The 27,824-nt window shown below is 39.1% G+C and overlaps 1 protein-coding gene across 1 annotated transcript in view; it reads left to right on the top strand.

Annotated features, from left to right (window-relative positions):
- The first annotated feature begins 2,800 nt into the window (after nt 1-2,800).
- The window catches only part of TRPM7 (transient receptor potential cation channel subfamily M member 7), a 48,003-nt gene continuing 22,979 nt past the window's right edge, over nt 2,801-27,824 (top strand). The window contains exons 1-14 of the mRNA XM_025212085.1: nt 2,801-2,898; nt 3,134-3,161; nt 4,092-4,247; nt 4,338-4,481; nt 5,071-5,199; nt 7,027-7,311; nt 9,100-9,274; nt 10,378-10,504; nt 12,586-12,770; nt 17,250-17,382; nt 18,980-19,695; nt 21,714-21,781; nt 22,905-22,964; nt 27,434-27,530. Of these exons, the coding sequence (XP_025067870.1) occupies nt 4,155-4,247; nt 4,338-4,481; nt 5,071-5,199; nt 7,027-7,311; nt 9,100-9,274; nt 10,378-10,504; nt 12,586-12,770; nt 17,250-17,382; nt 18,980-19,695; nt 21,714-21,781; nt 22,905-22,964; nt 27,434-27,530 (2,212 nt within the window). The 5' untranslated portion in view covers nt 2,801-2,898; nt 3,134-3,161; nt 4,092-4,154. The remainder of the gene's footprint in view (nt 2,899-3,133; nt 3,162-4,091; nt 4,248-4,337; nt 4,482-5,070; nt 5,200-7,026; nt 7,312-9,099; nt 9,275-10,377; nt 10,505-12,585; nt 12,771-17,249; nt 17,383-18,979; nt 19,696-21,713; nt 21,782-22,904; nt 22,965-27,433; nt 27,531-27,824) is intronic.

Below are 27,824 nucleotides of genomic sequence, written 5' to 3'. Positions count from 1 at the left end.
TGGTTATTGACTTGTATTTAGCGAAAAGCTGTTTTTTCTAAGATTGAATTTGCAAAATAGGGTTGACTTATAATTGGAACAATGCAGTACTGTACATAGGAAAATTATAGTCCAGGCTGCTTCATAGCCTTTTAGAATGGAAGTCTTATATATTCATTTAGACTTACAGTATATGTGATAGTACTGTATGTTTAACTGTTGCAACATGATTTCATATTTCTAGGGAAACCTTCCTCCAGGATATAAAATCAATCTGATCGATGTTGGACTTGTTATTGAATATTTGATGGGAGGAACCTACAGGTGCACATACACAAGGAAACGCTTTAGAGCCATATACAACAGTCTCAGTGGGAACAATCGGGTATGGGACATTCTGATAATATTGTAATTTAAAGCAATATCTAATTTTCATCAGAATATGTTTATATTTAAGTATTGAGAATATTTAGAAAATTATTTTTCTAATCACAAAAAATCTTGGCTGTTTTTTTGGCATTAGAGCCCAGTCTTGTAAATCTTTGCTTTAAAATGACTGGTTTCATAAGTATGATTTGTTCATGTAAAAAATGTCTTGCAATACAAGAGTTTTAATTACTATGTGAAAATCAAACTTATGAAGTGATTATAACCATCTCAATAGACAAATAGACACTTAATTGAATAAGTTATGCATCTGGCTTTAAACAGCTGCTTATATAATTTCTTTTTCCCATTGTGTTTAATTTAAAAACCCCATTTGACATTATTTTTAATTTCCAGCGGTCTGGGCGAAATCCTTCAAATAATACTCCTCAATTGCGTAAAAGCCATGAGTCTTTTGGTAACAGAGCAGATAAAAGAGAAAAAATGCGACATAATCACTTCATCAAAACTGCACAGCCTTACAAACCAAAGGTATACGTGTACACTATCTCTGTGTGTCTCCTTTACTGTATACTTTCCAAGGCAAGGACCTCAGGTGAAATTCTTGCTTTATTGAAATCAGTGGGAAAAATCCCATTGACCTTCAGTAAGGTGAGGATTTCACTCATCTTCATACTTTTTGGTAATATGTCCAGCACTTAGTAACATCTTCATTAAGAATGCATTTTTAAACATTTATACACAATTGTTATTAAGGGCCAAAAACTTATCCTTGGTAAAACACTTAATATCTGGACATACAGACAATTTGCTGCCACGTTAAAGTTGGTGGAGCTCTACCCCACATCAGTTGCTTTGCAGAAACTACTTGTGTTTGTGCTCTTACCTTGTGGTGAGTGGAAACTAAACAAGGCTAATCTACTTCACCTACTGAAAGCTAAGCCAATACAGTTTAGTTTCTGTTTACTAAAGATTAAGAATGTGCGTCTGGACAGTTATTGTGAAACAACTGAAGTGTTATAAAGCTCTGTCTCCCTTTTACCGTGCAGTAAATTGCACACCTATACCCTTCAGAATCAGTTTAACCTATTGGATGGATCTAGTAGTAAAACAAGCAGAATTTTGCTCTTGGGTAGTGAAAGTATTCTCAACCATTTGCTTCATCCTTCTTTAGGTATATTTTATTCACTGCTGCTTTGTCAAATAACCTGCTAATCTGGTAATTGGGTAATGTGTAAGTGTGTTTCCAGTCATTAGGATGAATTAGCAAGATTCTACTAGAGTTTTAGTTTATAATAAACATAAACTGATATGTATACTACAAATGTACATTCCTTGAGTGTTGCGTCGCTATCAGCAGTACTTTAAATCTAAATTTGTTGGAAACGTTTCAGTAAAATGTCACCTCCTGACGTTTCCTTTTAATTTTTTTCAAGATTGATACCACTGCAGAAGAAGGAAAAAAGAAAAGAACCAAAGATGAAATAGTAGATATCGATGATCCTGAAACTAGACGTTTTCCTTATCCTCTTAATGAGCTGTTACTTTGGGCAGTGTTGATGAAGAGGCAGAAGATGGCCCTCTTCTTCTGGCAGCACGGTGAAGAATCCATGGCTAAAGCCTTAGTTGCCTGCAAAGTGTACCGCTCAATGGCATATGAAGCAAAGCAAAGTGACCTTGTTGATGATACCTCGGAAGAACTGAAGGAGTATTCCAAGTAAATTATTTTTTATCTTGTTTAGTATCTTATTTCTAAGCTTTCTTAAAATAATGATTGCAAGATAGTTACGAATGGAAAATCGTATCCCATCTGTGGCATATATAGAGAAAAGGGATTTTCTCAAGTATTAAGTTGGATTCTAATAAAAGATGCATATGATACAGCTTAATTTATATTGCTTCTAGAGAAGCACCCTGTCTGTATTTATATTAAGACACCAGTTGCCAAGTTCCTTTATAGATCCTTTCTTCACTGTTGGTATTGCACTGCTTAGATATAGTCTAAAAATATGTGTATTCTAAGAAAAGCACATGTACAGTTTATATTTAGTTAATGTAAGCGTGTTTGTTAGATGACAGTACAGGCTGAAAGTCTGATAATGCCCAGTATAGCCCATCCTGTTGCATTCACAGAAATTTGGTCATATAAGATGCATTTGCTTGACCCAGGAATTTATCTTGTTCATTGTTGTAATGGAAAGAGGAAAATTTTCCTCTACACCTCTACTGCAGTACACATAGGCTGAGCTCCTTCAGAACCAAATTTGGTAAGCCTATATACTGTGGTTTTTTCCACTTTGTAGTGAGTTTGGACAATTGGCAGTTGAGCTATTAGAACAGTCCTTCCGACAGGATGAAACAATGTCTATGAAGTTACTAACCTATGAGCTGAAGAACTGGAGTAACTCAACTTGTCTTAAACTAGCAGTGTCATCAAGACTTCGCCCATTTGTAGCTCATACTTGTACACAAATGTTGTTATCTGATATGTGGATGGGAAGGCTGAACATGCGGAAGAATTCATGGTACAAGGTAATAGCCTTATAATTTATTGTTAGTGTAAAATTGTCCAACGCTTTTTCTATATTTATGCTTAAATGGAAAGAGAGCATGCACATAAGTGAAATTATTTTTAAATGTTTATCACTAAAACTTGTTTATATTAATAAATACAGTAAAAGAGTCCTTCTATAACGTTTTTAATTTGAAACTGGAAATTATATATTGTTAACACTTCTTTTGATACTGTATTATCTTTTCAAATAAGGTACAGACATGTACAAGGCAGAAAACAGGCAAGTAGCCTTTAATCGAAGGCTTATAGATCATTATGAATACTAATCCACTACTAAAAATATAGTGGTTCAAAATTAACAGACAGAAAACTCTCTCTAAGAATGCAGTTCCGTGTGCTTTGGCTTTCTACAGGCAATAAATTAAACTTGAGGTAGAATAGCTGTTTTACTTTGGAGGCACAAGCTGAGCAAGGGGAGGGTGAACACTGAAATGCTGCCAGATGAATCTTCAGGATCCGTTGGTGTAGGCACTCAACAATAGTGCAACTCATGTAGCTTTAGTCAAACAAAAAGGCAGCTGCGTGCCTCTGTCACAGATGCACTAAAAACATACTGTAGAATGCAACAGTTGAAACTTGTCCAAAAGTGCAACATTCATATATAATCTCCAGAAGTATCACCTACACAATGTACTAAAAATCTTATGCACCAACTTAAATGTTTCGCCCCCCTCTCAACTTGAAATGGACTGACCCTAACAAATAGCTGGCTCACATGTATATTTAAAAACTGACTTGTGCTTATTTAAATGTGCTTTGGCTATAGACTTCAGTATCGTTCCTGGAAAAAATAGGGTGAAGATGTAGAAATGACCTGTGAATTTACCAGCTTTACCTGTAGCTCATTTCTGTTTTCTTGGAATATGTTCTGTCACATAGCTTTCTGTTTTGGAACTTGCCAATTCACTCCTCCTCCTGCCCCACTTTCAACTCCCCTGGATTTCATGGAACATTCTTTATATGTTCGTCCATGTCCTCTAAGTTACACATAACAAAAACTAATTCACTTCTGCATCTTTTACTAACTAGTGAGGACCATTTGGATTGTATATATATTTTACAGAGGTATATTCTGGTGTACATTGAAACTTTAATAAAATGAAATAAATGAAATACAATTTTAAAATAACTCCATTGACCTCTCTTACAGGTGATCTTGAGCATTTTGCTTCCCCCTGCCATACTGTTATTGGAATATAAGACTAAGGCTGAAATGTCCCATATTCCGCAGTCTCAAGATGCACACCAAATGACAATGGAAGATAGTGAAAACAACTTCCAGAATGCAGTAGATGAAATACCTATGGTAAAATAATATCAAAATTAACATCCCCGAAATACCTTAAAAATAAATATTTTTATACATGAATTCATAGCCTATTTGTTTTTACATTAGGAAGTATTTAAAGAAGTAAAAATCTTGGACAGTTCTGAAGAAAAGCATGACCTGGAGACACCAACGAAACCGAAGAGGCTTCCAATTACACAGAAGTTTTATGCATTCTATCATGCACCAATTGTGAAATTCTGGTTTAACACGGTGAGTCTTTGGAGAAACAAACTATGTAAATTGACTTATGCTTGAGGCTGCTTTCTTTGGAAAGCAGTGACCATTTTCTTTGCCTAATATGTATCTGGTTTAATTCTGTTACTATTCCTGTTCTTGCCTTTCTAAAACTCTCTTCTTGATTAAGAGTGGGAAGCTTTGGAATCTTGGAAGCTGAAGAATGTATGCATGACATGCCAAAATATCCTGTTTGTAGTGGTACAGTCTTCAGCTGTGAAGTAATTTAATTTAGCACTGTCGGTTTTTACTTGAGCCTGGTATTTTACTAATGAAGACTAATGGAGAATATCACACATTTAGGCAAAGCCGCATGTAATTGATCTGGGATTTTGAAATAATTAAGCAAGTTGCATATTAGTTGTAGTTTCTTGTCATATTTTGGATCTTAAGGGGATATTTAAACTCCGTGTACAATATTTCTACCTTCGCTGTTTCAAGCAAATACTACTATTCCGTTTACCATTTTGGCGTACAGAACATGAAAGATGTACAGTTATTGTGCACCTAGCTACACTAAAAACAATTTAACTTAATATAATTATCCCTGTTTGCTTCTTTCTAGCTGGCATACTTAGGATTTCTCATGCTCTACACATATGTCGTGCTTGTGAAAATGGAGGAGTTACCATCAGTTCAAGAATGGATTGTTATTGCTTACATTTTTACATCAGCCATTGAAAAGATTCGTGAGGTTTGTTTGCAATTATTTTTATCTAGAAATCAACCTAAGAGGTGCAGAAATTAAAAGTATTAGTGCACCTATTATTAATATCTTTTTTTAATTAGGGTTGTAGTGGTAGCAAAGTCATCAAATATCCAAAGAATGTGAGAAGCAAGGTTAGTTTGGTAATACCTTTCATTACACGTATCTGACATAATTCTTCAAACATACATTTGGGCCAGTAAAAGATGTTACCAAACAAGCCTTGCTTCTAATATATCTTCCAGTATATCTCTATTATAAGCAGTTGCATCTTAAAGACATTGTGAACATACCTTATGCATAATAAAAATATGCCATGCATATATAAATAAAAACACTTGTTATCCAAAAGATTTGAGTATGCTGTAGTTGAACAGTTGCACACACTTTTAAGACTGTCACCCCAAGGTCAGCACTTGCTGACTCAATATCGAGCCTTATTTTTTCTTTTCAGAGGAAGCATGTGGGCTTCCTAAGAGTTATAGGGAAATATCCACAGTTAGACATCAGACTAATAAATTGAGTTCCAAATGAATGTTTTATGCATTTATGCAGAGCAGGCAGATAAATGACTTTATGATAGATTTTAAGTGCAAACCACAACTTCATTAATTTTAGGACTCTTCCTTCATGTCATGCTGGTGTTAGTGCCCAGTAAACTAATTAACTCACACCACAAATCACAGTGAATTACTCTGCTGTAAGATAGCACTGTCCCTGCAATCAAACTCTTGTATAGACAGTGACTATGGTGGAAATTATGCCTGGTCAGCCCAGGTAGACCCTTTCCTGCCACCTAGCTACGTGGCTCTGCACATTTGGCACTCTTGTGCCCCATCCAGTCCCTCTGCTGCCTGATGCCGAGCCCAAGGCCACCCCAAGCCCGCTGGCAGCTCATGCTTGCTCCACCCTGGCTCAGTGCTTCTGTCCCAGGCACACATGTAGATGCTGTGCCCAGGAGCAGTGTACTGCAGCTCAAAGTATTCTGGAGTTTATTGCATCGCATAATTGCATGTGTAGATGCACCCAATGTTAAAAAAATTACTTGTAAATGTGAACCATGTTTTGATGGGGTCTGCTGTAGCCAGAAGCCAGGTTCCTACACTTGTATCCTTTGCATCCAGTAATATAGACTCTGCCTCCCCAGGTCAAGTATCTTATTACAGTGTATTGTACCATATTTTTAAAGCTTGACCTCAAAAGTTAGATCTTTTTTTTCCCCCTCAATTCTTATAGAGAAGAAAATCCATAGTTTTTAATAGCAGCTCATTGGCTCACTGTATTATTTTATTTAAAGTATTTTAATGAATTATACTGAATTTATACTTTATGCTGTATTAAATTCAATTTAAATTTTAAGATGATTTATTTTTAAAAAGGAAAACCTAATTATAATATAAATTAAAAAATATTTTTTTAAAATTCATTTTTATTGGTTTTTTAAATCATCTTTTCTTAATCCATGCTGTCTGCCAAGTATCCTGCCATGCATATCAGGCATGATTTATAGGGGTTGGGCATAACATTCCTTGGATCCAAGTCCTGTGACTGCCAGCACAGAGAGTATCAGTAAATAATATTGCCATTTTATTGCACCCTAAATTGGCTGAAAATGCACCATGTTAATGTTAGCATAGGTTTGGGAGAAGTCAAAGGGTTGAGCTGTAATGTTAGACTTCATCTATTTAATCAGCATGCGCAAATATACCGCTAACTTCTTTGTTTACTGATAAAATGTTCAGCTGATTCAGTGGTATGAAATAGGTAAGGGCTTACCTGATTTTTCTTTTCTTTTTTATATCATTCTGGCTGCAGATCTTTATGTCAGAGGCTGGAAAGATTAACCAAAAGGTTAAAGTGTGGTTCAGTGACTACTTCAATGTCAGTGATACAATTGCCATCGTTACTTTCTTCATCGGGTTTGCACTAAGGTTTGGAGCAAAAGGGAACTTTCATGATGATACTTATAAAAAAAATTACATATTTGTTTCTGGAAGAATAACATACTGTCTAAATATTATATTTTGGTATGTGCGATTACTGGATTTTTTGGCGGTAAATCAACAGGCTGGCCCTTATGTCATGATGATTGGGAAAATGGTAAGTTTTTTTTGCTTTATTCAAAAGATGCCTCTCTCCCCTTTAACTTCATGATTTTTTTTAAATTATTTTCTAAAAGGTCTGTTCAGAAAAGATTATTGTACTTATGTCATTCTTCCATAAGTCAAAATGCACAAGAGTTTGTAAAAGGTGTCATTTCTGTTCATGTACAGTAAATGATTTACCAAGCATGTTATAATCTCTGGTGCCTTCACTTGGATGTAGAGAAAATCCCTTTTGTTCATTTGGCTGTGCTTGTTAAAGACTTTTTTTTGTTTCAGGCATCTTGTTTACAAGGTATACTTTATACTTAAATACAGGGAAAAATCTGGGAATGGGAAAATATTAAATTCCCTCTTCATCCTATTTCTTTATGAGTCTTAAATTTCTTAAAATACTCAGAATAAAGAAAAGGAAGCATGTTCTTAAGCTTACATTTTCAGGTAGAGTTAGGAAAATATGCATATTTTTCTGGGATTTGATGTCTGCACAGTCTATCCCTAAAGTGTCTCTAGTGCAGTTTTTGATGTACAACAACCCTTCTCCCAGTGCATTATGGGAAGATTGGGGTGATTTGGGACCTGCAAGTTGAAAACCTGGTAATTTGCTATTTTCCATACTGATTTTAACTCCTTTAAAAGACTGGCCCAGTCTGGGACTGCACCAAACATGGCACCCATTTCAGCCAGTTGGGAATCCATGCTACATGCTGTGCCTGCCTCTGCTAGTTTCGGACCTGCTGCGTGTGGTGCACATTCTTGCTTTTCCAGTATCCACGCTGTATGTGGTGCCTACTTCCCCGCCCGTGTTCCCTCCAACCTGGTCCAGGACATATACCATGGTCCTGGACTGGGCAGGGGAGGTGGGGGCCATGTGTGGTGTGGATCCCAGAGTATTTGGGGTGAGCACTTCATGTGGTGTACATCCTGGGCTCTGTGTCCTGGCAACTTGTGGATTAGATCAGATGTAGGTGCAGCACCAGGGGCCAGACTGCATGACTCCACAGCCACATCTGGCTCATAGGCTGTATCTTTAACACACCTGTACAGAAAAAAGCAACTTGCTAATTGCTCTGTGGTTTCATGAGAAATAAACCTGGGCTCTGATCCTGAATTAAACTTATTCTCTGTAATTTAGATTCACTTGTTTTAGCTTCTTGGAGAATGAGGTTGGAGGAGTGTCTCACATTTTAGCTGTAACCTTTCTTTTGCAATCAGCTGGCATTTATGAACCACAGGAAGAATCCTGTCAATTACCTTTGGCTAAGCAGCACAGTAAATACTCTTTGCCCATGCTTCCTACTTACCATAATAAGTAATGGCAGGAAAAACTGGAGTTTTTTTTATCTTGAGTTTTAGATGAGTGAATATTCTAACCTATTTATAGATCCCTCCAACTGATTTAAAATTGCAAAACATGCAAATGTCTATAGGATTACACTAGCAGTTGCTACTATAACTATAGAAGTTTTCTCTGGTTGTATAACAGCTAAGTTATGATAGAATGGATTGACTTTTTATTATTTAATTATTAAAGAATGTCAGACTTCAGCGACACTGGATTCCATAGTGTGGTCCTCTCATCTTGCTTTCTGGTTTAAAGAGTAAGGATGATATGCTCAGTTATCCTTTACTCGGTGTTGTAGCTAAACCCCAGAAACCCACAGAAAACTGTTTAGATGTCCATTCATATATACATATTCTGAAGTTCAGTATTTAAGAATTCTTGTACATTAGTTTTCAAAATTTTACCTGACTGCATTTTCTTCTCTTTTTATATTTTGAACAGGTGGCCAACATGTTTTACATTGTGGTGATTATGGCACTTGTGCTGCTTAGTTTTGGTGTTCCCAGGAAAGCAATACTGTATCCTAATGAAGCACCGTCTTGGACCCTTGCTAAGGATATTGTGTTTCATCCATACTGGATGATTTTTGGTGAAGTTTATGCATATGAAATTGATGGTAAGATGTTTCTGTATTATAACAAGTTTTGGAAAAAATTAAGGGTTAAGGAGATAGGGGTTTAGGTTGTAGCCGTGTTGGTCTAAGGACACAGGCAGACAAGGTTCCTTGGGTGAATTTGATATCTTTTATTAGACCAACCCAAATAGCTGGAGAATAGTTAGTAAGCAAGCTTTCGGGTTCAAAAACCCTTCGTCAGGCTAAGGAAGCTGCAGCAGCTGGTGTGTGCTCTTCCTGGATGGAATGAAAAGTAAAGAAGCCAGGGGCTGGGCTGGGGAGTCAGTTGCCAGGCAGATTATAATGTATCAATTGATACATTATAATGTATTGATACATTATAATCTGTATCTGTATAATGTGTACATTATAATGTATCTATTGATACATTATAATGTATTGATACATTATAATCTGTATAATCTGTACATTATACCATATATTGATACACATTATAATGTATTGATACATTATAATCTGCCTGGCAACTGACTCCCCAGCCCAGCCCCTGGCTTCTTTACTTTTCATTCCATCCAGGAAGAGCACACACCAGCTGCTGCAGCTTCCTTAGCCTGACGAAGGGTTTTTGAACCCGAAAGCTTGCTTACTAACTATTCTCCAGCTATTTGGGTTGGTCTAATAAAAGATATCAAATTCACCCAAGGAACCTTGTCTGATATATGGAGATGCATTTTGTTGTTGATATAGATTTAGCTAATTAAATTGCTTCTGCTTGACTTGCACCTTTTAATTTTCTAACTTCAAAATGTGTGAATACATTTTTTTTCTTGCTCTGAACAAGTTCTGATCCTCCTTCAGTCAAAAAGAATAGTTCTTTTTGGACTCTTTGGGCGAAGTTGGGGGCACAAAGCTGGAGCTGATTTTGAAATTTATTCCAAATAAAACATTATACCAGCATTTTGTTTACAGTCTTAAAAAAAACAAACAAACCAGTGATGAAAACCACACCAGAATTGTTATATACTTGTTTCCAGTAGCTCTCTAGGAGAATGACATGCTGGGCATTATTTCATGATCATGTTTATAAAGTGACTTGTATAAATGCTGAAGGTCTGCAAAAAAGTTTTTTTCATTCCCCTCTAAAGTGTGTGCAAATAAATCAGAGGTTGATCATCTCTGTGGACCTGGAACATGGTTGACCCCATTTCTTCAAGCTGTCTACCTCTTTGTACAATACATTATTATGGTTAATCTCCTTATTGCATTTTTCAAGTAAGTATATGATTAACTCTTAATGAACTTTTAATGTTGATAAATAGTATAATATGGTGATTTAAGTACATCTTTGACTTGTATAGTCTAACTGGAAATGGGACTGATGACAATATAAGGCCCTGCTGTTTTGACATACAGTAGTTTTTCCAGGTAGTTCAGTGTGGTCCCTTACTCTTCAGTGCTGTAGAAACAACTCCGAAGAAGGAGGGGTATTTCTTTTCCTGTCCCCTGCAGCCACAGACACTAGCCTATCATCATCCCCCTTTTCACTGTCCTTCAGGTATTCATAGTTATGAATAAATTAGTTAGTATTCATAACTAATAATACAGAAAATTTAGTGTGGTAATGGCACTGCAATTCAGACTTATTTAAATGAATACTTGCATCTGCTTTTTATACAGCCACCTACTAGAAAAGTTATAGTTCAGCAACTGTGTACATATTTTTATGTTGTAATTGTTTGAATACTTGCATTATTCTGTAAACAGAAGAGAGGCGCTATAATATATTTTTATTAAACCAACTAAATTTATTTTCATCTTTGAAGAAGCTGCATATTGGAATTTGGCAGAAAACAAATCTGACTTCATTCTTTAATACAACTGTAGGTATGCTGTGAGTGGTAAAAATTGTACTCCTAATAGAAAAAATTCTGCAAAGAGTGATTTTAAGTTTATAGGGATATTTTCATTTTTAAAAAGTACATGAGCATGAGTAGCAACCTATGCTTATGTATGGGGATAGACTGATTGTGTGTACAACTGGCTAGTTAGTCATTTAACTGGTCATTTCTTTTGCACATAGTTACAGCAGATTTGCATGCAAACAAGGGGCAAAATGCAAGTAAAACTGCAAAACTGTTTTTAGAAAAGTAGGTCTGTAGTTAATCGCCACAGTATCCTTGTATAAGCAGAGAATAAAAGCATTTGTTGCAGTTACTAGAATAGAAAGCTATTCTTTCCTAGTGGATGTCAGTTACCTGTTACATGTTCCTGCATTATGCTTAATGCATGATAGAAGAGGTGTTCCTTCTTGTATTTCTGACTTCAGCATCTATGAGAGTGTATTTGGTGGCAAGAGGTGTCCATCAGAAAGAGGATTGAGACAACCCGCTGATTATTTATTTATTTTTATGTATGTATTTGTTAAAATGATAGTCTTTGTTGCTACCAGATCAGTATAGATACAAATAAATAACTTCTAGGGTGAATTATAAGTACCCTGAGCACTATTCCCAACTTAATACATTCTTTAACCTGATAGAACAGGTGTACCATTTGGCTTGGGATGTTAAATTTAAAATAAGTCTTATAAGGAATGATCTAATTGTGAGGTAGTTGCAGTAGAACAAAAAGGATGCCAGTGTTCCCAAAGGAAATCTTATTCCCTAATCTTAGGTTTTCTCTCCTTTTTCTTTCTAGAAGATGGCATAAAACCAAACAAAGGTGTGAACAAGAGACCTCTAATTTAAAAGCCAATTTTCCTGTCTTACACTTAAATTCTTTTAAAATGTAATATTGTTTCCCACATAAGCATTACAGAGACCAAAGCCTCTCTTGGAAAGACTATACCACTAAGACTTAAAAAATTTTCAGTGGAAATTAGAAGTTCATAATAGACTGCTTATACCAGAAGTTGGCAACCTTTTGACTTGGTAGGCTAGAGTTTTTAACTTGGCACCTTCCATGGGCCACAAGTTCCAGTCTCTAGAGAGCTCAACTGCCTGCACTTCCCCTCTGTAGATACCCCACCTCTCTGTAGCAAGGGTATATGTAGGCACAAGAGCAGCAGGGGGAGCTGTGGAGAGGATGAGTGGCTCGGCACAGCTGCATGCTGCTCAATCCCCACTGCTGCCTGGGTACAGGTTGGACCTTCCTGGGCCAGATCCAGTCTGAGGAGCATAAATTACCAACCCCTGGTTTATGCGATAAAATTAAAATATATACATACCTACAACATGCTACATTTCTTCCACATTTTATATCTTTGTAAGATAGATGGGTGGTAAAATCCCTTCTGATAATTCATTACTATAATATTGGACATGCTAAAACCTTCTTTTTGTGTTCCTCTTCAGCAATGTATATTTACAAGTAAAGGCAATTTCAAATATTGTATGGAAGTATCAGCGTTATCATTTCATCATGGCCTACCATGAAAAGCCTGTTCTGCCTCCACCTCTCATTATTCTTAGTCACATGGCTTCCTTATTTTGTTGTATATGTAAGAGAAGAAAGAAAGACAAGACCTCAAATGGGCCAAGTAAGAACAAACTTTATCCAATTAACCATTATATTTGATTTTATAATATGATGTTTTCAGTTTTAAAAACAATAACTTACTTGGCTATTCATTTTTTAGAGGGAGCACAACAAAGGTATGCTTAATTTATTAATACAGAAGCAGAAAATTTGCTTTCTTAGAATTTATTTTGACATCTGAAAAATGTTTGAGTGCTCTTGCATTAATAAATAGAATAAACACTTTGCAGGAAGCTGAATTTATTTAGTGGTTTGATATGTGTTAGGTTTTTAAATCTCTTTGTATAGAAGTGATGCATAATTCTACTATCTGCATATTTCTAATATCTCATCACTGTGGATCCTGATTTTCTCTGATTAAAAATAGCAAATTCTCTGATTAAAACCCCCAAATTTGCATTTTATCCCTGATTAAAATAAAACTATCTGTCTATCTATAGATATAGATATCTAGATATAGAGATCTCTATATCTATAGATATAGATCTATATATATGTATGTATGTATGTATACGTATCAGTTGAACACAATGTTTTATTGATATATTATCAATTTTAAAGCCATGTGGAAGCCTACCAGTGCCTCAGTCACTATAATGAATTCTAAATACCTGTACATTTGGCCATTTGATTTTGGGTTTTGTATCATAGAAAGGTCACCAGGACATGGGCCCAGCTGCAGCTGTCTCCCACCACTGCTTTATGGTGCTGAGCAGCCCGGATATGTCAATGCCCTGACCATGCCATTGCCCCTCACTCCCCACCTACAGCCCCCTCCCCCAGCCCTGCCAGAGGGGGACCCCAGCTGTCAGGGCTACAGGGCCAGGGACCTGGGTTCACAGCCCCCTGCCCCCCCAGCAACACCCAAATACTGGCTGCTGTCCATGGGAGGCAGCGGCTGCTGTGGCAGAGCAGAGCATGGAGCCCTGCTTCCTTTCTCCCATGGGCAGCACCACTGGAGTGGAGGGGGGAGGGGGGGAGGGTGTTCAGATGTGGGCTGTGGGCTTGGGGTCCCAGCCCTGCTGCCCTCCCCTGGGGCCTCTGCAGTCCAGGAGCGAGACCCAGTGCAGCAAAGAAAAACAGGGTGTGGAGGCTCAGTGCTGCTGCCAGGAACCCCGTGCCACCATGGCAAGGTGCCTCCTGCACACCCAGCAGCAGTGGTGGGTGCAACTCTGTGCTGCTACCCCCAGTGCTGCCAGGCGGGCAGGGGGCACCTTGCCATGGCTGCGTGGGGCTCCTGACAGAGCTCTGCCAGCCTACAAATCTGCATTTTACCATGGCAAACAGAAAACTTGGATCCCTGCTCATCACTAGTAGCATTTCAACTTCTGAATGTACTGACCCTTGGATTTTAGTTCTATCCTAATCTTTTTAATGACCTCTTCTTTGTTTTGCACTTGTGGTTAACATTGAGTATCTCAGTCTCATCATTTTGAAACTGAACAAAAATAAATTGAAAAATTTGTTAAAATGATAGTCTTTGTTGCTACCAGATCAGTATAGATACAAATAAATAACTTCTAGGGTGAATTATAAGTACCCTGAGCACTATTCCCAACTTAATACATTCTTTAACCTGATAGAACAGGTGTACCATTTGGCTTGGGATGTTAAATTTAAAATAAGTCTTATAAGGAATGATCTAATTGTGAGGTAGTTGCAGTAGAACAAAAAGGATGCCAGTGTTCCCAAAGGAAATCTTATTCCCTAATCTTAGGTTTTCTCTCCTTTTTCTTTCTAGAAGATGGCATAAAACCAAACAAAGGTGTGAACAAGAGACCTCTAATTTAAAAGCCAATTTTCCTGTCTTACACTTAAATTCTTTTAAAATGTAATATTGTTTCCCACATAAGCATTACAGAGACCAAAGCCTCTCTTGGAAAGACTATACCACTAAGACTTAAAAAATTTTCAGTGGAAATTAGAAGTTCATAATAGACTGCTTATACCAGAAGTTGGCAACCTTTTGACTTGGTAGGCTAGAGTTTTTAACTTGGCACCTTCCATGGGCCACAAGTTCCAGTCTCTAGAGAGCTCAACTGCCTGCACTTCCCCTCTGTAGATACCCCACCTCTCTGTAGCAAGGGTATATGTAGGCACAAGAGCAGCAGGGGGAGCTGTGGAGAGGATGAGTGGCTCGGCACAGCTGCATGCTGCTCAATCCCCACTGCTGCCTGGGTACAGGTTGGACCTTCCTGGGCCAGATCCAGTCTGAGGAGCATAAATTACCAACCCCTGGTTTATGCGATAAAATTAAAATATATACATACCTACAACATGCTACATTTCTTCCACATTTTATATCTTTGTAAGATAGATGGGTGGTAAAATCCCTTCTGATAATTCATTACTATAATATTGGACATGCTAAAACCTTCTTTTTGTGTTCCTCTTCAGCAATGTATATTTACAAGTAAAGGCAATTTCAAATATTGTATGGAAGTATCAGCGTTATCATTTCATCATGGCCTACCATGAAAAGCCTGTTCTGCCTCCACCTCTCATTATTCTTAGTCACATGGCTTCCTTATTTTGTTGTATATGTAAGAGAAGAAAGAAAGACAAGACCTCAAATGGGCCAAGTAAGAACAAACTTTATCCAATTAACCATTATATTTGATTTTATAATATGATGTTTTCAGTTTTAAAAACAATAACTTACTTGGCTATTCATTTTTTAGAGGGAGCACAACAAAGGTATGCTTAATTTATTAATACAGAAGCAGAAAATTTGCTTTCTTAGAATTTATTTTGACATCTGAAAAATGTTTGAGTGCTCTTGCATTAATAAATAGAATAAACACTTTGCAGGAAGCTGAATTTATTTAGTGGTTTGATATGTGTTAGGTTTTTAAATCTCTTTGTATAGAAGTGATGCATAATTCTACTATCTGCATATTTCTAATATCTCATCACTGTGGATCCTGATTTTCTCTGATTAAAAATAGCAAATTCTCTGATTAAAACCCCCAAATTTGCATTTTATCCCTGATTAAAATAAAACTATCTGTCTATCTATAGATATAGATATCTAGATATAGAGATCTCTATATCTATAGATATAGATCTATATATATGTATGTATGTATGTATACGTATCAGTTGAACACAATGTTTTATTGATATATTATCAATTTTAAAGCCATGTGGAAGCCTACCAGTGCCTCAGTCACTATAATGAATTCTAAATACCTGTACATTTGGCCATTTGATTTTGGGTTTTGTATCATAGAAAGGTCACCAGGACATGGGCCCAGCTGCAGCTGTCTCCCACCACTGCTTTATGGTGCTGAGCAGCCCGGATATGTCAATGCCCTGACCATGCCATTGCCCCTCACTCCCCACCTACAGCCCCCTCCCCCAGCCCTGCCAGAGGGGGACCCCAGCTGTCAGGGCTACAGGGCCAGGGACCTGGGTTCACAGCCCCCTGCCCCCCCAGCAACACCCAAATACTGGCTGCTGTCCATGGGAGGCAGCGGCTGCTGTGGCAGAGCAGAGCATGGAGCCCTGCTTCCTTTCTCCCATGGGCAGCACCACTGGAGTGGAGGGGGGAGGGGGGGAGGGTGTTCAGATGTGGGCTGTGGGCTTGGGGTCCCAGCCCTGCTGCCCTCCCCTGGGGCCTCTGCAGTCCAGGAGCGAGACCCAGTGCAGCAAAGAAAAACAGGGTGTGGAGGCTCAGTGCTGCTGCCAGGAACCCCGTGCCACCATGGCAAGGTGCCTCCTGCACACCCAGCAGCAGTGGTGGGTGCAACTCTGTGCTGCTACCCCCAGTGCTGCCAGGCGGGCAGGGGGCACCTTGCCATGGCTGCGTGGGGCTCCTGACAGAGCTCTGCCAGCCTACAAATCTGCATTTTACCATGGCAAACAGAAAACTTGGATCCCTGCTCATCACTAGTAGCATTTCAACTTCTGAATGTACTGACCCTTGGATTTTAGTTCTATCCTAATCTTTTTAATGACCTCTTCTTTGTTTTGCACTTGTGGTTAACATTGAGTATCTCAGTCTCATCATTTTGAAACTGAACAAAAATAAATTGAAAAATTAATTATCTAGAAAATCTTAATTTTTTCTTAAGATACTAACTTCTAAACGTCAGAAAACCAATTTACCATGATCTACCGTGGTGCTTCATTAGAACACAAGTACAGCTAAAAAGACCAGCAGGCTTGAGATACCCGAATTCCAACTCCTAGGAGGCACCAAAGGGGAATTTTAGAACTTAGACTTTCTTTTGAGCCTTTGTTTTTTTGGGGAATGGTAGGAGGGAGAGAGTGTGATTGTAATCTTAGTCCTGAGGGGTTGGGGGACACGAAGGTTGCTAAAAAAGTTTTTCCGTAAAGCGCAGGCAGAAAACCCTTTTTTCCAGCCAGTTAGAAACATGTAACATTTGCCTAATTTATTGTACTTAGTTGTGGCTAGTGATTTCAAGTGCTTCTTACAGTTATTAAGCTTCTAAACTGTTGCCTTCTTTGTCTTTAGAACTCTTCCTAACTGAAGAAGACCAAAAAAAGCTTCATGACTTTGAAGAGTTATGTGTTGAGATGTATTTTAATGAAAAGGATGATAAATTCCACTCTGGCAGTGAAGAGAGAATCCGAGTCACTTTTGAACGGTAGAGAACTTATGAAGAAACTTTAAAAATGTTAATCTTTGAGTTCCTGAAATATGTTTTAATAGGCAGTTACAGTGCATGTAGCTACAGATGCAAAATATTTGTGACAGTTGAGTTTTATGATTTTCATGGCTACATTGAAGTTAATCATGCAGAATGTTTTGTTACTTGCATTTCTGAATTATAGAATAACTTCTACTTGTGAACTCCCAGTAAAATAAGATTTTTTTTGTATTATTTAACTTTTTTGAAAATATTTTCTTAAATGTAACAGTAGGTGTTAGGCAGCAGTACTATAAGGCACGCATGTCAAAGATGTGGCCTGTGGGCTGGATATGGTCTGTAGAGCCCCATCACCCATCACCTGTGCTGCCTTTGGGTCTTAGATTGACATATACATCACACGGTATGCACTACACCACCACGTGCAAGGCCCAGGATGTGAGCCACACATGGTGCCTGCTAGGACTCTGCAAAGTTTCAGTCCCTAATTTGATTCGGCAGAGATTAAGCCTGTTTTGGTGGCCTAAATTTGGTGTTTTGGTGGCCAAATCCAAATCAAATCAGGAGACCCTTTAATCGAATCAGAACCCTCCAAATTGATTCCAAAAGATTTGGCGATTCGGACATAGACACAGCTTACCTCAAAGTGCCAGGTGGCTCGTGAATGCTACAATGGTGGGGTGGATGGAGCGTCCACTTCCACATCCACTGGGGAGCGTGCAGGGGGGCCCCCCATGCTCCCCCCGCTTGGCGACTGGTGCCTTCTGGGTCTGGGGGGGGCACCTGGAGTCCCCCTGCGGCTTATTTCTGAGCCAGGGGGCATGGGGGGCCCCCTGCATGGGCCCCAGCAGACCCGGAAGTGGACCAGAAGTACTTCTGGGTTCGCCACTGAGCGCACGGGGGGGAGGGGGCGGGCAAGCTCCTGTCAGATGCTCCATCCACCCCAGCATTGCAGCATTCACAAGCCGCGCCTGGTACCTCAAGGTATGTAGGAAAAACATTTAAAGCTGTGTTTATGGCCGAATCACTGATCCTCCGAATCAAATCGGGGACGGTGATCTGAATCGACGAATAGAATCACTGTCCCCGATTCAGGGCGAATCCAAATCAAGTAAGGTCTGTTTTGCACACCCCTAGTGTGTGCCTCAGCGAATCTGGGAAGTGTAGCACCTGCTCTGGGACCCACATTGTATGTAGCATCTGTGTGGGGCCTGTCTGGGGACCTTCCCCCTCCCTCTCCCCACCTGTCCGATTCAATACCCAGAGCACCCACTCTGGCCAGTCAAGGTGGGGTCCTGCATGCTCTGGATCTGGCATGCTTGCGGGGGCGGGGGGTAGAAACTGGGTTGGTGGGGCTGGCACTGCACAGTTCATTGGGCCTGTGGACCAGTCCTGTACCACTCATCAGGCCCATGGGGACAGATGAATTAAACACTCCTGTTGTAGGCCCTTGACTGACATTTATTCCTTAATGCCTTTACACACATCCACTAAAATCTACTAGGCTACACTAAAATTTGTAAAATAAATATAGCTTAAGTGTTTCTTCCATTTGTGAACTAATCTTCAATATCTTTCGCTTCTCTTTTCTTAGGGTTGAGCATATGTGCATTCAAATAAAAGAAGTTGGTGATCGAGTCAATTACATCAAACGATCATTGCAGTCTTTAGATTCCCAGATTGGCCATTTACAGGACCTCTCTGCTCTGACTGTGGACACTCTAAAAACACTAACTGCACAAAAGGCTTCAGAAGCTAGCAAGGTCCATAATGAAATTACACGGGAGTTGAGCATTTCAAAGCATTTGGCACAAAACCTTATTGATGATGGCCCTTTAAGGTCTTCTGTGTGGAAAAAACATAGCATAGGAAATATTTTTGGTTCTTCTTTTCCACAAGGTGGCCTTGAGAGTAATAATGCTTTACTCTGTAACATTTCTACACGCAATGAAAGAAACACCCAATATATGATGGGTCAGGATTTAGATCCTGTTCCCAGGAGCGAAGAACTACTTTTACAAGAGGCAGGTTCCTCAGGCAGTGCCTTATTTCCAAGTGCTGTTATTCCTCCAGAACTTCGACAAAGAGTACAGGGTGCAGAGATCTCAAAATGCATTAATAAAAATAAAAAACTAGGCAACTCATCAAACAGCATGCCACATCTGACATCATCAACAACTAAATTTTTTGTTAGCACTCCATCTCAGCCCAATTGCAAAAGTCAGCTGGAATCTACAGCAAAGCAAGAAGAAGCTATTTGCTCTAAGGCTACAGAAGGAGATAATAATGTAGAATTTGGTGCATTTGTAGGTAAGTATAACAAAGTAGATTGTAAATGTCCTGAAGTCATTATTAGCTGCTCTTATTCTCTTGCTTCTGGCTCTGCTTCCCTTGCTTTCACTCAACCTTGTGCTGAAAGTGGAGGATACATTAATTGTGGTTTTGTTCATGATGAAAATGACATCAGTGATAACTACAACGGAAGAGCTAACAAACGTGATCACCAGTCCCTTGTCAGTTTATCGGAGAACAGTATTCAAAAGAAGTTACTTCTGTCATCCGACAACCAGGCATCAGCAGCAGTCAGCACAAGTGGTAGCCCCCATGGAAAATTGAATGTTAAAGATGAACTCCCCAAATGCCAGCACATTCAAGCAGTGGAACTACAAAGCCAAGATTTAAGTTCTCACATCAGTACAGGACTACTTCAAAAACTGTGGACCAAAGGTTTGATTTATCAAGAATTGTATGGTATTTGGGTGTTTTCTGGTTGCAGGTGACTTTATTGTACCATTATGCTTTGCTTGTTTTGCTTTTAACTTTCCTAACTTTTCCCCAAATTGTCTGGATTTTGTTTTACTTTGAAATGATTATTTCTTTATAATTCCATCATATAGACAATATTTTTCTGACCATTACACAGCTGTTGATGAATATAATTTTCATTATAATATTAGTAGTTCTACAGCTTTGTATGGGCAATTCAGATATACTTCAGTGGTACTTATTTTGAAGTTATAATGTTTTTATTATAAAGCTCATGGAAAAATATTGTCTTTCTTGATAAAATTACAGAAGACTTCAGGAATCATGAAAATATATCTTTGTGGTATCTGTGACAAACTAAGGGATCCTACTACACTACAATTCTAAACACTTTTACTAGGATCTTCCACTGTTTAGAGTAATTTACCCCATGGGAAGTTTTCAAACAGTTCTTTTTTAAATCCCGTTTTATGCTCTTTATTTTTTTTTAACTTTACTTAAAAAGGTTTCTGGCTAGAGTAGACACTTGATTGATAAAACAGTGGCAGATTCGTTCCATAAGTAGGTGTGGGTTTACTAACTATATTCTGCAAATTAAAGAACAGATTAATTCAGAGCCAGTTTCAACTGGAGAATCACAGTCTGAAACTTTTTGAGGCTGCCTGTTCTCTTGCAGAGCAATAGGATCTCCCTGGACAAGACATGCATTTCTTCATATGGATATTGACTTGTTTAAAAAAAAGTTTTAAATTTAGAGAAGAGCTTTATTCTGTTACTATGAAAATGTGGGGTGCTTTAAATGATACATTTACATAATAAGTATTTTTAGACATATTTCCTCTACCCTCACATGAATATTGGTAACCACAGACTAGGCTCATCATACTTGTAAAGAACTGTGCTTTTTGCTTTAAAAAGTAAGGCTAGAAAAGCATAAAGCATTTAAAATCTGACCGTGCAACTCAATTTGACTTTCAAGTAAGTTGGACTACTAATATTTTTTAATACACAGTATACTTATTTTGTTGGAGCCATGCATTCATTATACGATCCTCTGTCATCCAACATTTAGAATAGACTCTTCATCTTTATTGCACGGTACTTATAGAATATCTGAGCCAGAGCAGCTCTCTGTTCATGAAGTAGGTTTATTTTCAGTGTAACACCATGCATGTTGGTGGAGCTGAATATAGTCTTGAGGATGAAGTTGTATAGTTTTAAAAGCTACCAAAGGAAATTGTTTTTCCTGTAGTTAGCATATTCATGTAAAATATGCAGATTCAGAATATCCAGTTCCTCCAACGTAGGACCCTTTTTCGCTTGAAACTAACGTTTTAAATTGTAACAGTTTTGTACTTTAATGTGGAGAAAGCATCTATTCCTAATTTCTAACCATTTTAATTAAATCTACTTACTTTATAGTTTTTCATACAAGGTTTTCCAATACAATCAAACATAGAGAGTATTATTTTTTGTGTCCCCAACATAACAGAATCTTTGGCATGGTCAGAACTTGAAAGTTAACTCTGAATATTCTGTTTTTTGTTTCAATTCATTCAAAGGTCACAGAGACAGCATGGAGTTACAGCGGTTTAAAGAAATAGCAAACAAAGAAAAAAATAATATTGAGGTAAGACTGAAAACTGTCCTGTGAAAGTACACCCTTGTAGTTTAATGTGGGTACTATTTTCCTCATCTCAGCACTTTTTACATATTTTAATTCATCGTTTACATTTTGAAAATATAAGAACAAACATTTTGACAAACTAGTATACAGAGACGTTACATATAGTTGCATTCAGTAAGAGAATGAAAGTATATGCACAGATTTTTGTATTGGGAGAAATGGAAATTTGGATGGAACCTTATTTATGGAGCAGTTACCATTCCTATACTACAGGGGTTGGTAAGCTTTTTCAAGCCAAAAGCTGGAATCACTTGGCTCCAGTCCAGCATGGGCCAGATGGCTTTAGTGGTGCATTGGTGGTGCGGGCCTTTCCCTGGACCCCCACTGGTGTTATGCAGCTCTCAGTCTCCCACTCCCTGACTGTGCGGTGAGTGCAGCTTCCAGCCTGTGGGGAGCTGTGCTGGGGCTGGGGCCAGGGAGCTAGAATTTGCTTCCATTCTGCAGCTGCTGCTACTTGTCCAGGCCCCCACTCATACTCTCCCCTTACCCCCCACCCTTGTCCCCTCTGCTGTCTAGCCCTAGTGCAGCTTTGCTCTGGCTGGAAGCTGCTCTCACAGCCCAGCTTTGGGGAGGGGAAATAGGAGCGGGTGGGGAGAGAAGCAGCAGCAGTGCAGACACAGCTTCTAGCTCCCTGGCCCCAGCACAGCTCCTCACTGCTTAGCTCCAGCTTTGGCATGAGCACAGGCAAAGTCTGGTGGCTCTGTGGGCCATCTCCAGCTTGTGGGCCATACATTGCAGACATTTGTTTATATATTGGGATAATGACCTTCAGATAGTTAAGCCATGCACTGAATTTCCACTTAAAGCAAAGGAGCTGGGAAGTAGTCATTGAAATGAATAAGCATGATATGTGTAGGACCAGTTGCACATGTTATCTCATCAGTTAGGAAATCTGACTTGAGATTTAAGGCAGCTATTGAGGAAATGTTGTGCAGTGATCTTTTAAGGAAGATCACTGCTCAACTGCCTTTCTGGAAAATTAATATTCTGGTGAGTTACTTTTTATACAATGCATGACCTTCAACTTTAACTTGTGCAATATATTCTTTCATTTTTCCTTGTACAGGAGCAACAAGAAGACTTTAAGAAAGCTATTCTAGAGGGTATAGAGATGACCAGACACCAGGTAAATAGGAAGCCTTTGAGTTCAGAGTCGCTATAATCAGTAATAAGTACTTGCCTTCATTATTTTAGGTTTTCCACATGAAGTGCAGGAGCCTGGGACACTATAGATGAAGAAGGTGTGCAGGCCGGGCGCGAGCCGGGCCCTTTTTCGTGCTGCACGCGGGCTGTGGCCAGCAGCCCGGGCACGCAGGGTCGGAGAGGAGGGGCGCGACAAGCTAGAATTAGTCACGGACTCATAGCGGTAGATTTAAAGATTGTTTACTTACACTGGAGATGGTTGCAGTGCAGGCTGGAAAACTTGCTTGAGTTGCGGTTACAGACAGGAAAGGAGAGGCGGACAAGAGTTCTAAACTCGCGAACTCTAGCCCAATCCAGTTGGAGGCTCTAAACCGCGAGCCCGAAGAAAGTACTCGTCTGAAAGAGCTCTGAATAAACTCACACGAAGTTTGCTAGGCTCCGTGGGTCCTTCTGCTCACTCATCCACACGAAGTTTGCTAGGCTTTGTGGGTCCGGTTCTTTTGCGCGCAGGAAGGGATACATCTAGGAATCTATTGGCGACGGGGAGAGGCTAGAGGCTGATCAGACCTCTGTTGCCTGCTTGAAATGCGCTGGGTCTGTAAGGATCCACAGCGCTTGGAGATCTTCACACAGCGTGAAGTCTCCTCCTCCCGGTGTTCATGGAGTTCTCCAACTTGCGCGGAAACCTCTCAAGCCTTTTATACGGCTAGCAAGCCAATCACTAGCCGCCACGTGTGAATAATTTAGAACTGGCCAATAATGGGGCTCGAATTAGCATACAAATGGCGGGAACTCTTTGCAACGAGCATTTCTGTGCTGCAACAAAGAAATGCACCCTGCAAAGAAAGCTTCAAATTGGCAGGAAATTCTCCCTTGCACCGGGGTTCTCTTTTGCAGCAGAAAACTCCACCGTGCAAAGAAGCTGCAATTTAGCGGGAACAATTTAGCAGTGCCGAAGCACACAAAAACAAAAATCACACCCTTTGGGTTGTGACAGAAGGAAATTTTGGAGACAAAGTGAATGTCACACTAAACAGCGGACACATGTTTAGACTCTGATTAACCTGTAATTTCTTCTCAGGTTCATAGAGGATTCCATTTATAGCTAGCAGCAGTCATGTCATAATTAAGGTTGAATTTTTCATTTTAATGTTGATTATAGCCATGATCCTTTTTTTTTTCTTTAAAAAAAATCATGAAAGAATGAAATTGGTGAGGTTTTATAGGGAATTGGTGAGGTTTTATTCACCAAGGCGCCCCCGGGGGTTACAAGAAATAGTGGCCACAAGCTAGCAGAGAGCAGATTTAGACTAGACATTAGGAAGAACTTCTTCACAGTTCGAGTGGTCAAGGTCTGGAACGGGCTCCCAAGGGAGGTGGTGCTCTCCCCTACCCTGGGGGTCTTCAAGACATAGGCATCTAGCTGGGGTCATCTAGACCCAGCACTCTTTTCTGTCTATGCAGGGGGTCGGACTCGATGATCTATTGAGGTCCCTTCCGACCCTAGAATCTATGAATCTATGAAATTTTGATATCTATTTAACAAAAAGGAAGTGTCTGTTTACCATGGACAAAATGTCCAAGACCAAGAGAGAATTTTGACAGTTATGCCATTAATCAGATAAATTCTTCAGAAGTTATGACACTGGAAAAAAAGGGATTATGCAGAATTAGTACATTGCTAATGCAGTAGCGTTCAGCCTTTGACCCATGGGCCAAATCTGGCCTCTGTGACCATGTTGTCTAGGCCATGGGGTCTCCATGGATCTGGAAATTTGGTGGTAGGGAAGCGGTGGCAGCATTAATTGCTGTGGCTTTCAGAGTTGCAGCAGTTAATGCTCTCACTGTTTCCCTGCTGTCAAATTTCTGGATCTGTTGGGAGCCCCATGAGCCAGACGATACAGTCCCTTGTGCTGGAAGGCGGGGGTTGCTCTGTGGCCAGATCAGGCACGTAGGGCCACTTCATGGTTGGGGCTAGCCACTGAGCTTGATTACACCCAAAGACAATCACTACTTCTCATGTCTCTACACCACGTTTGACCCCGATAGATCCCATGCAATAGTCTGCATTAATGCTTGAAGGCAGATGTACCTGTGTTATTTCAATGGACTAATGGTGCTTCTTCTCTGTTACAGCATCCTCAATCAGCTCAGTACCTTATGTCCAATAGGACCACTCTAGCAGCAAGTCTCTAGTAATGTGTTCTCCAGAAATATACAGTACTGAACAATCTCTTGACTATCTTTAAATGTTTCCAGTATGAAAAGGATGAGGACATGTACTTCAAATCCACTTCTAAGGCATACTGGCTAGATGTGTAGCAAGGCAGCTCTGCATCTAAGGCAGCAAGTGATGCACAGGGCAGTACCAAGGTACCACAGTGTAGAATGTGGCAGCATGTTCAGCCACCTCTGCAATGGCAGCTATTTTTTTCACCTACAAAAGCAGCACCCAGTGTTGCTGTGCTGGTCACTCCTTCTCTTTCAGTTACACTGCTGATACCTACACTTTCTGGATGGTGTTGATGTCATTCTACCAAACTTTGAAGGCTCTCCCTTTCTGTCAGCAAGAGCTTGTATTTTCCTATCATTTGCATCAAACCAGTGCAGATGTGTCTTTGTGGAGAAGACTAGAGATTCTTCGTACACCTCATCAATGCCTTTTTTGAGGCTCTTCCAGTGATCAGTGGTGTCAAGAGTCCTCATGGAGGCACTACTAGAGATGATCACATTTAGCAGGGCCTTTCAAGTGCTCAGTATTGAACCTAAGTGCTGCAGTGTCAGTATCGAGTCATGCAAGTTCTCCAGCCATGAGTGCTTTCTTTCACCCTTGTCGACTGGGTCAATGTTAGGGTTGTCCATCAGGGTGCAAATATTTCTGGTTATTTGATTCGGACTGCAGATTGGAAAACCACATCCAGTGGAATCATTCTGTCAGGTGAAATGAGACAGACTGCATTTGGGGAACCCTTTCTAGCTTCCTCCCCATATGGGGTGAACAGTGGATCCTAAATAGTCCTGCACAGTCATGATTTGCAGCTGTCAAATTGTATGCCTGACTCATTTCCAAGTACAAAACCATCATACTCTCTTTGCCTTCATGTAGGTCTGTGATTAGGGACATCTAATAATCACTAGTACTTGCCCCTATTGCCACTTGCTCACCACCGTGAGATTTAGTATGCCTAAGCATATCTTCATTTTACATGGGGATGCTGTTGTGCATCAACAGCCACACACTACTTTGTGGGAAAGAAACCTTAATCTGATGTTGAGGAAAACCTAAATGCCTGGAGGTTTCTATTCCACTTCAGCCTTCTTCTGACTTTGCTGCCATCATGAAGTATTCTTTCTTTATTCACTTGCTCCACCAGTGAGGACTTGTTTTATTTTTGGATTGCTATTAGTCACACCTCACCTTTGACCTTGCTGCCATGGGTTACCCTATGAGGAGTAGAAAATTCAAGATGCCATCACTCTTGAGGTCATTGGTAGCATACAGTACTCTCCACCACATTAAGGTTGTGATCCTTGGGAGATCTCTGCTTATTACTAGGTTTTCAAATATGTTGACCACAAGAAGTCAAGGTAAGACAGAGAGGCACCTTATAGACTGAGTGGCTCAGAGAGGCACGGAGTCATGTAGGCAACAATCTACTTCAATTGTTAGGAATGGACAGGCTGAACGACACGTGTAGAACCTCAGTAAAAATAATTAAGTGCTACTGATATTTCATCATTTGATTCAAAGAGGATGTTTGAGAATATTTAAAGGACTTACTGATGTTCTTTTAAATTCGCTTTTGTTTTTAACAAGATATACAGTGGACTTGTTTGTCTTATGTGCTTGCTGTATATTTACTATAGGACTCTAAATGTGATTAACAAACTCCTTTATTTATTTAATTGTGAATATTTGGTATATGGAGTATTAATCTTTGAGCGAGAGTATGAATTAAGGATTTAACTTCATTTTAATTCCCTATATCATAGGAATTAGAACTTTAATATGAAGTATATAATGTAACTGCACAATTTTAGAATTGAAATATATAATGAACTAACAGAGTTATGAAGAGTAGAGATTAATGTTTCTAGAGGTGTATACCTTTCAATTTGAAGTTGTTTTACTGATATTACTTTCTATTTGTCATCTCAAAAATAGATCTCTATTGCTCTACTCTAAGTAGAGTCTTTATTACTCATTCTAAAATAATGAGTCTCAGGATTTGTTGTAAATAGGTATCAGTCTACAATTTGTAATGGAAAGACTTGAAAAAGTGTGTATTTACTTACCAAACTGTCCAAGATGCATTTTAAAAATATATTTGTCATACATTTAAAAGATGCTCATAGAAAGAGATATTAGTTATGTTGCAAACTAAGCAGATTACCATACTGCATGAATAGCAGAGGATTACAGGAATGATGACTGATAACTGTGTTTTACAGGACGGTCTTCAAACTGACTGTAATTTGAGACAGACTAACTCTTGCAGTGGATTTGCTGAATATCTTGAAAACTCTTTGGCAGGTCATTCGGAACAGTGTAAGTGCAGATTTCTCTGAGGCTTAGTTTTATCCCAAAATTTTATTAATGAAGTTAAGTCACTAATTCAAGAGGTACTGTCAACATAAAATTAGGTTTGTCTCTGAATTTAAAAAAAATCTTTTTTGTTACTTGAAATGTGTAAGTTTTTAACATCTTTGAGAGTAGAGGAGTATATATTTTGTTTTCTAAAAGTTGTCTACTTTGTGTATTTGTCTGCATTGTATATGTAGTCAGTTTTCTGCTATCTGTGAGATTTTTCAGTATAGGAGAGGGAAAGAATCATTTGTATTT

This window comes from Alligator sinensis, unplaced genomic scaffold, assembly GCF_000455745.1.
Source record: "Alligator sinensis unplaced genomic scaffold, ASM45574v1 scaffold476_1, whole genome shotgun sequence".
Lineage (NCBI taxonomy): Eukaryota > Metazoa > Chordata > Crocodylia > Alligatoridae > Alligator > Alligator sinensis.
Note: the sequence above shows the minus strand (reverse complement) of the source record. Positions and strands in the feature narration are given on the sequence as shown.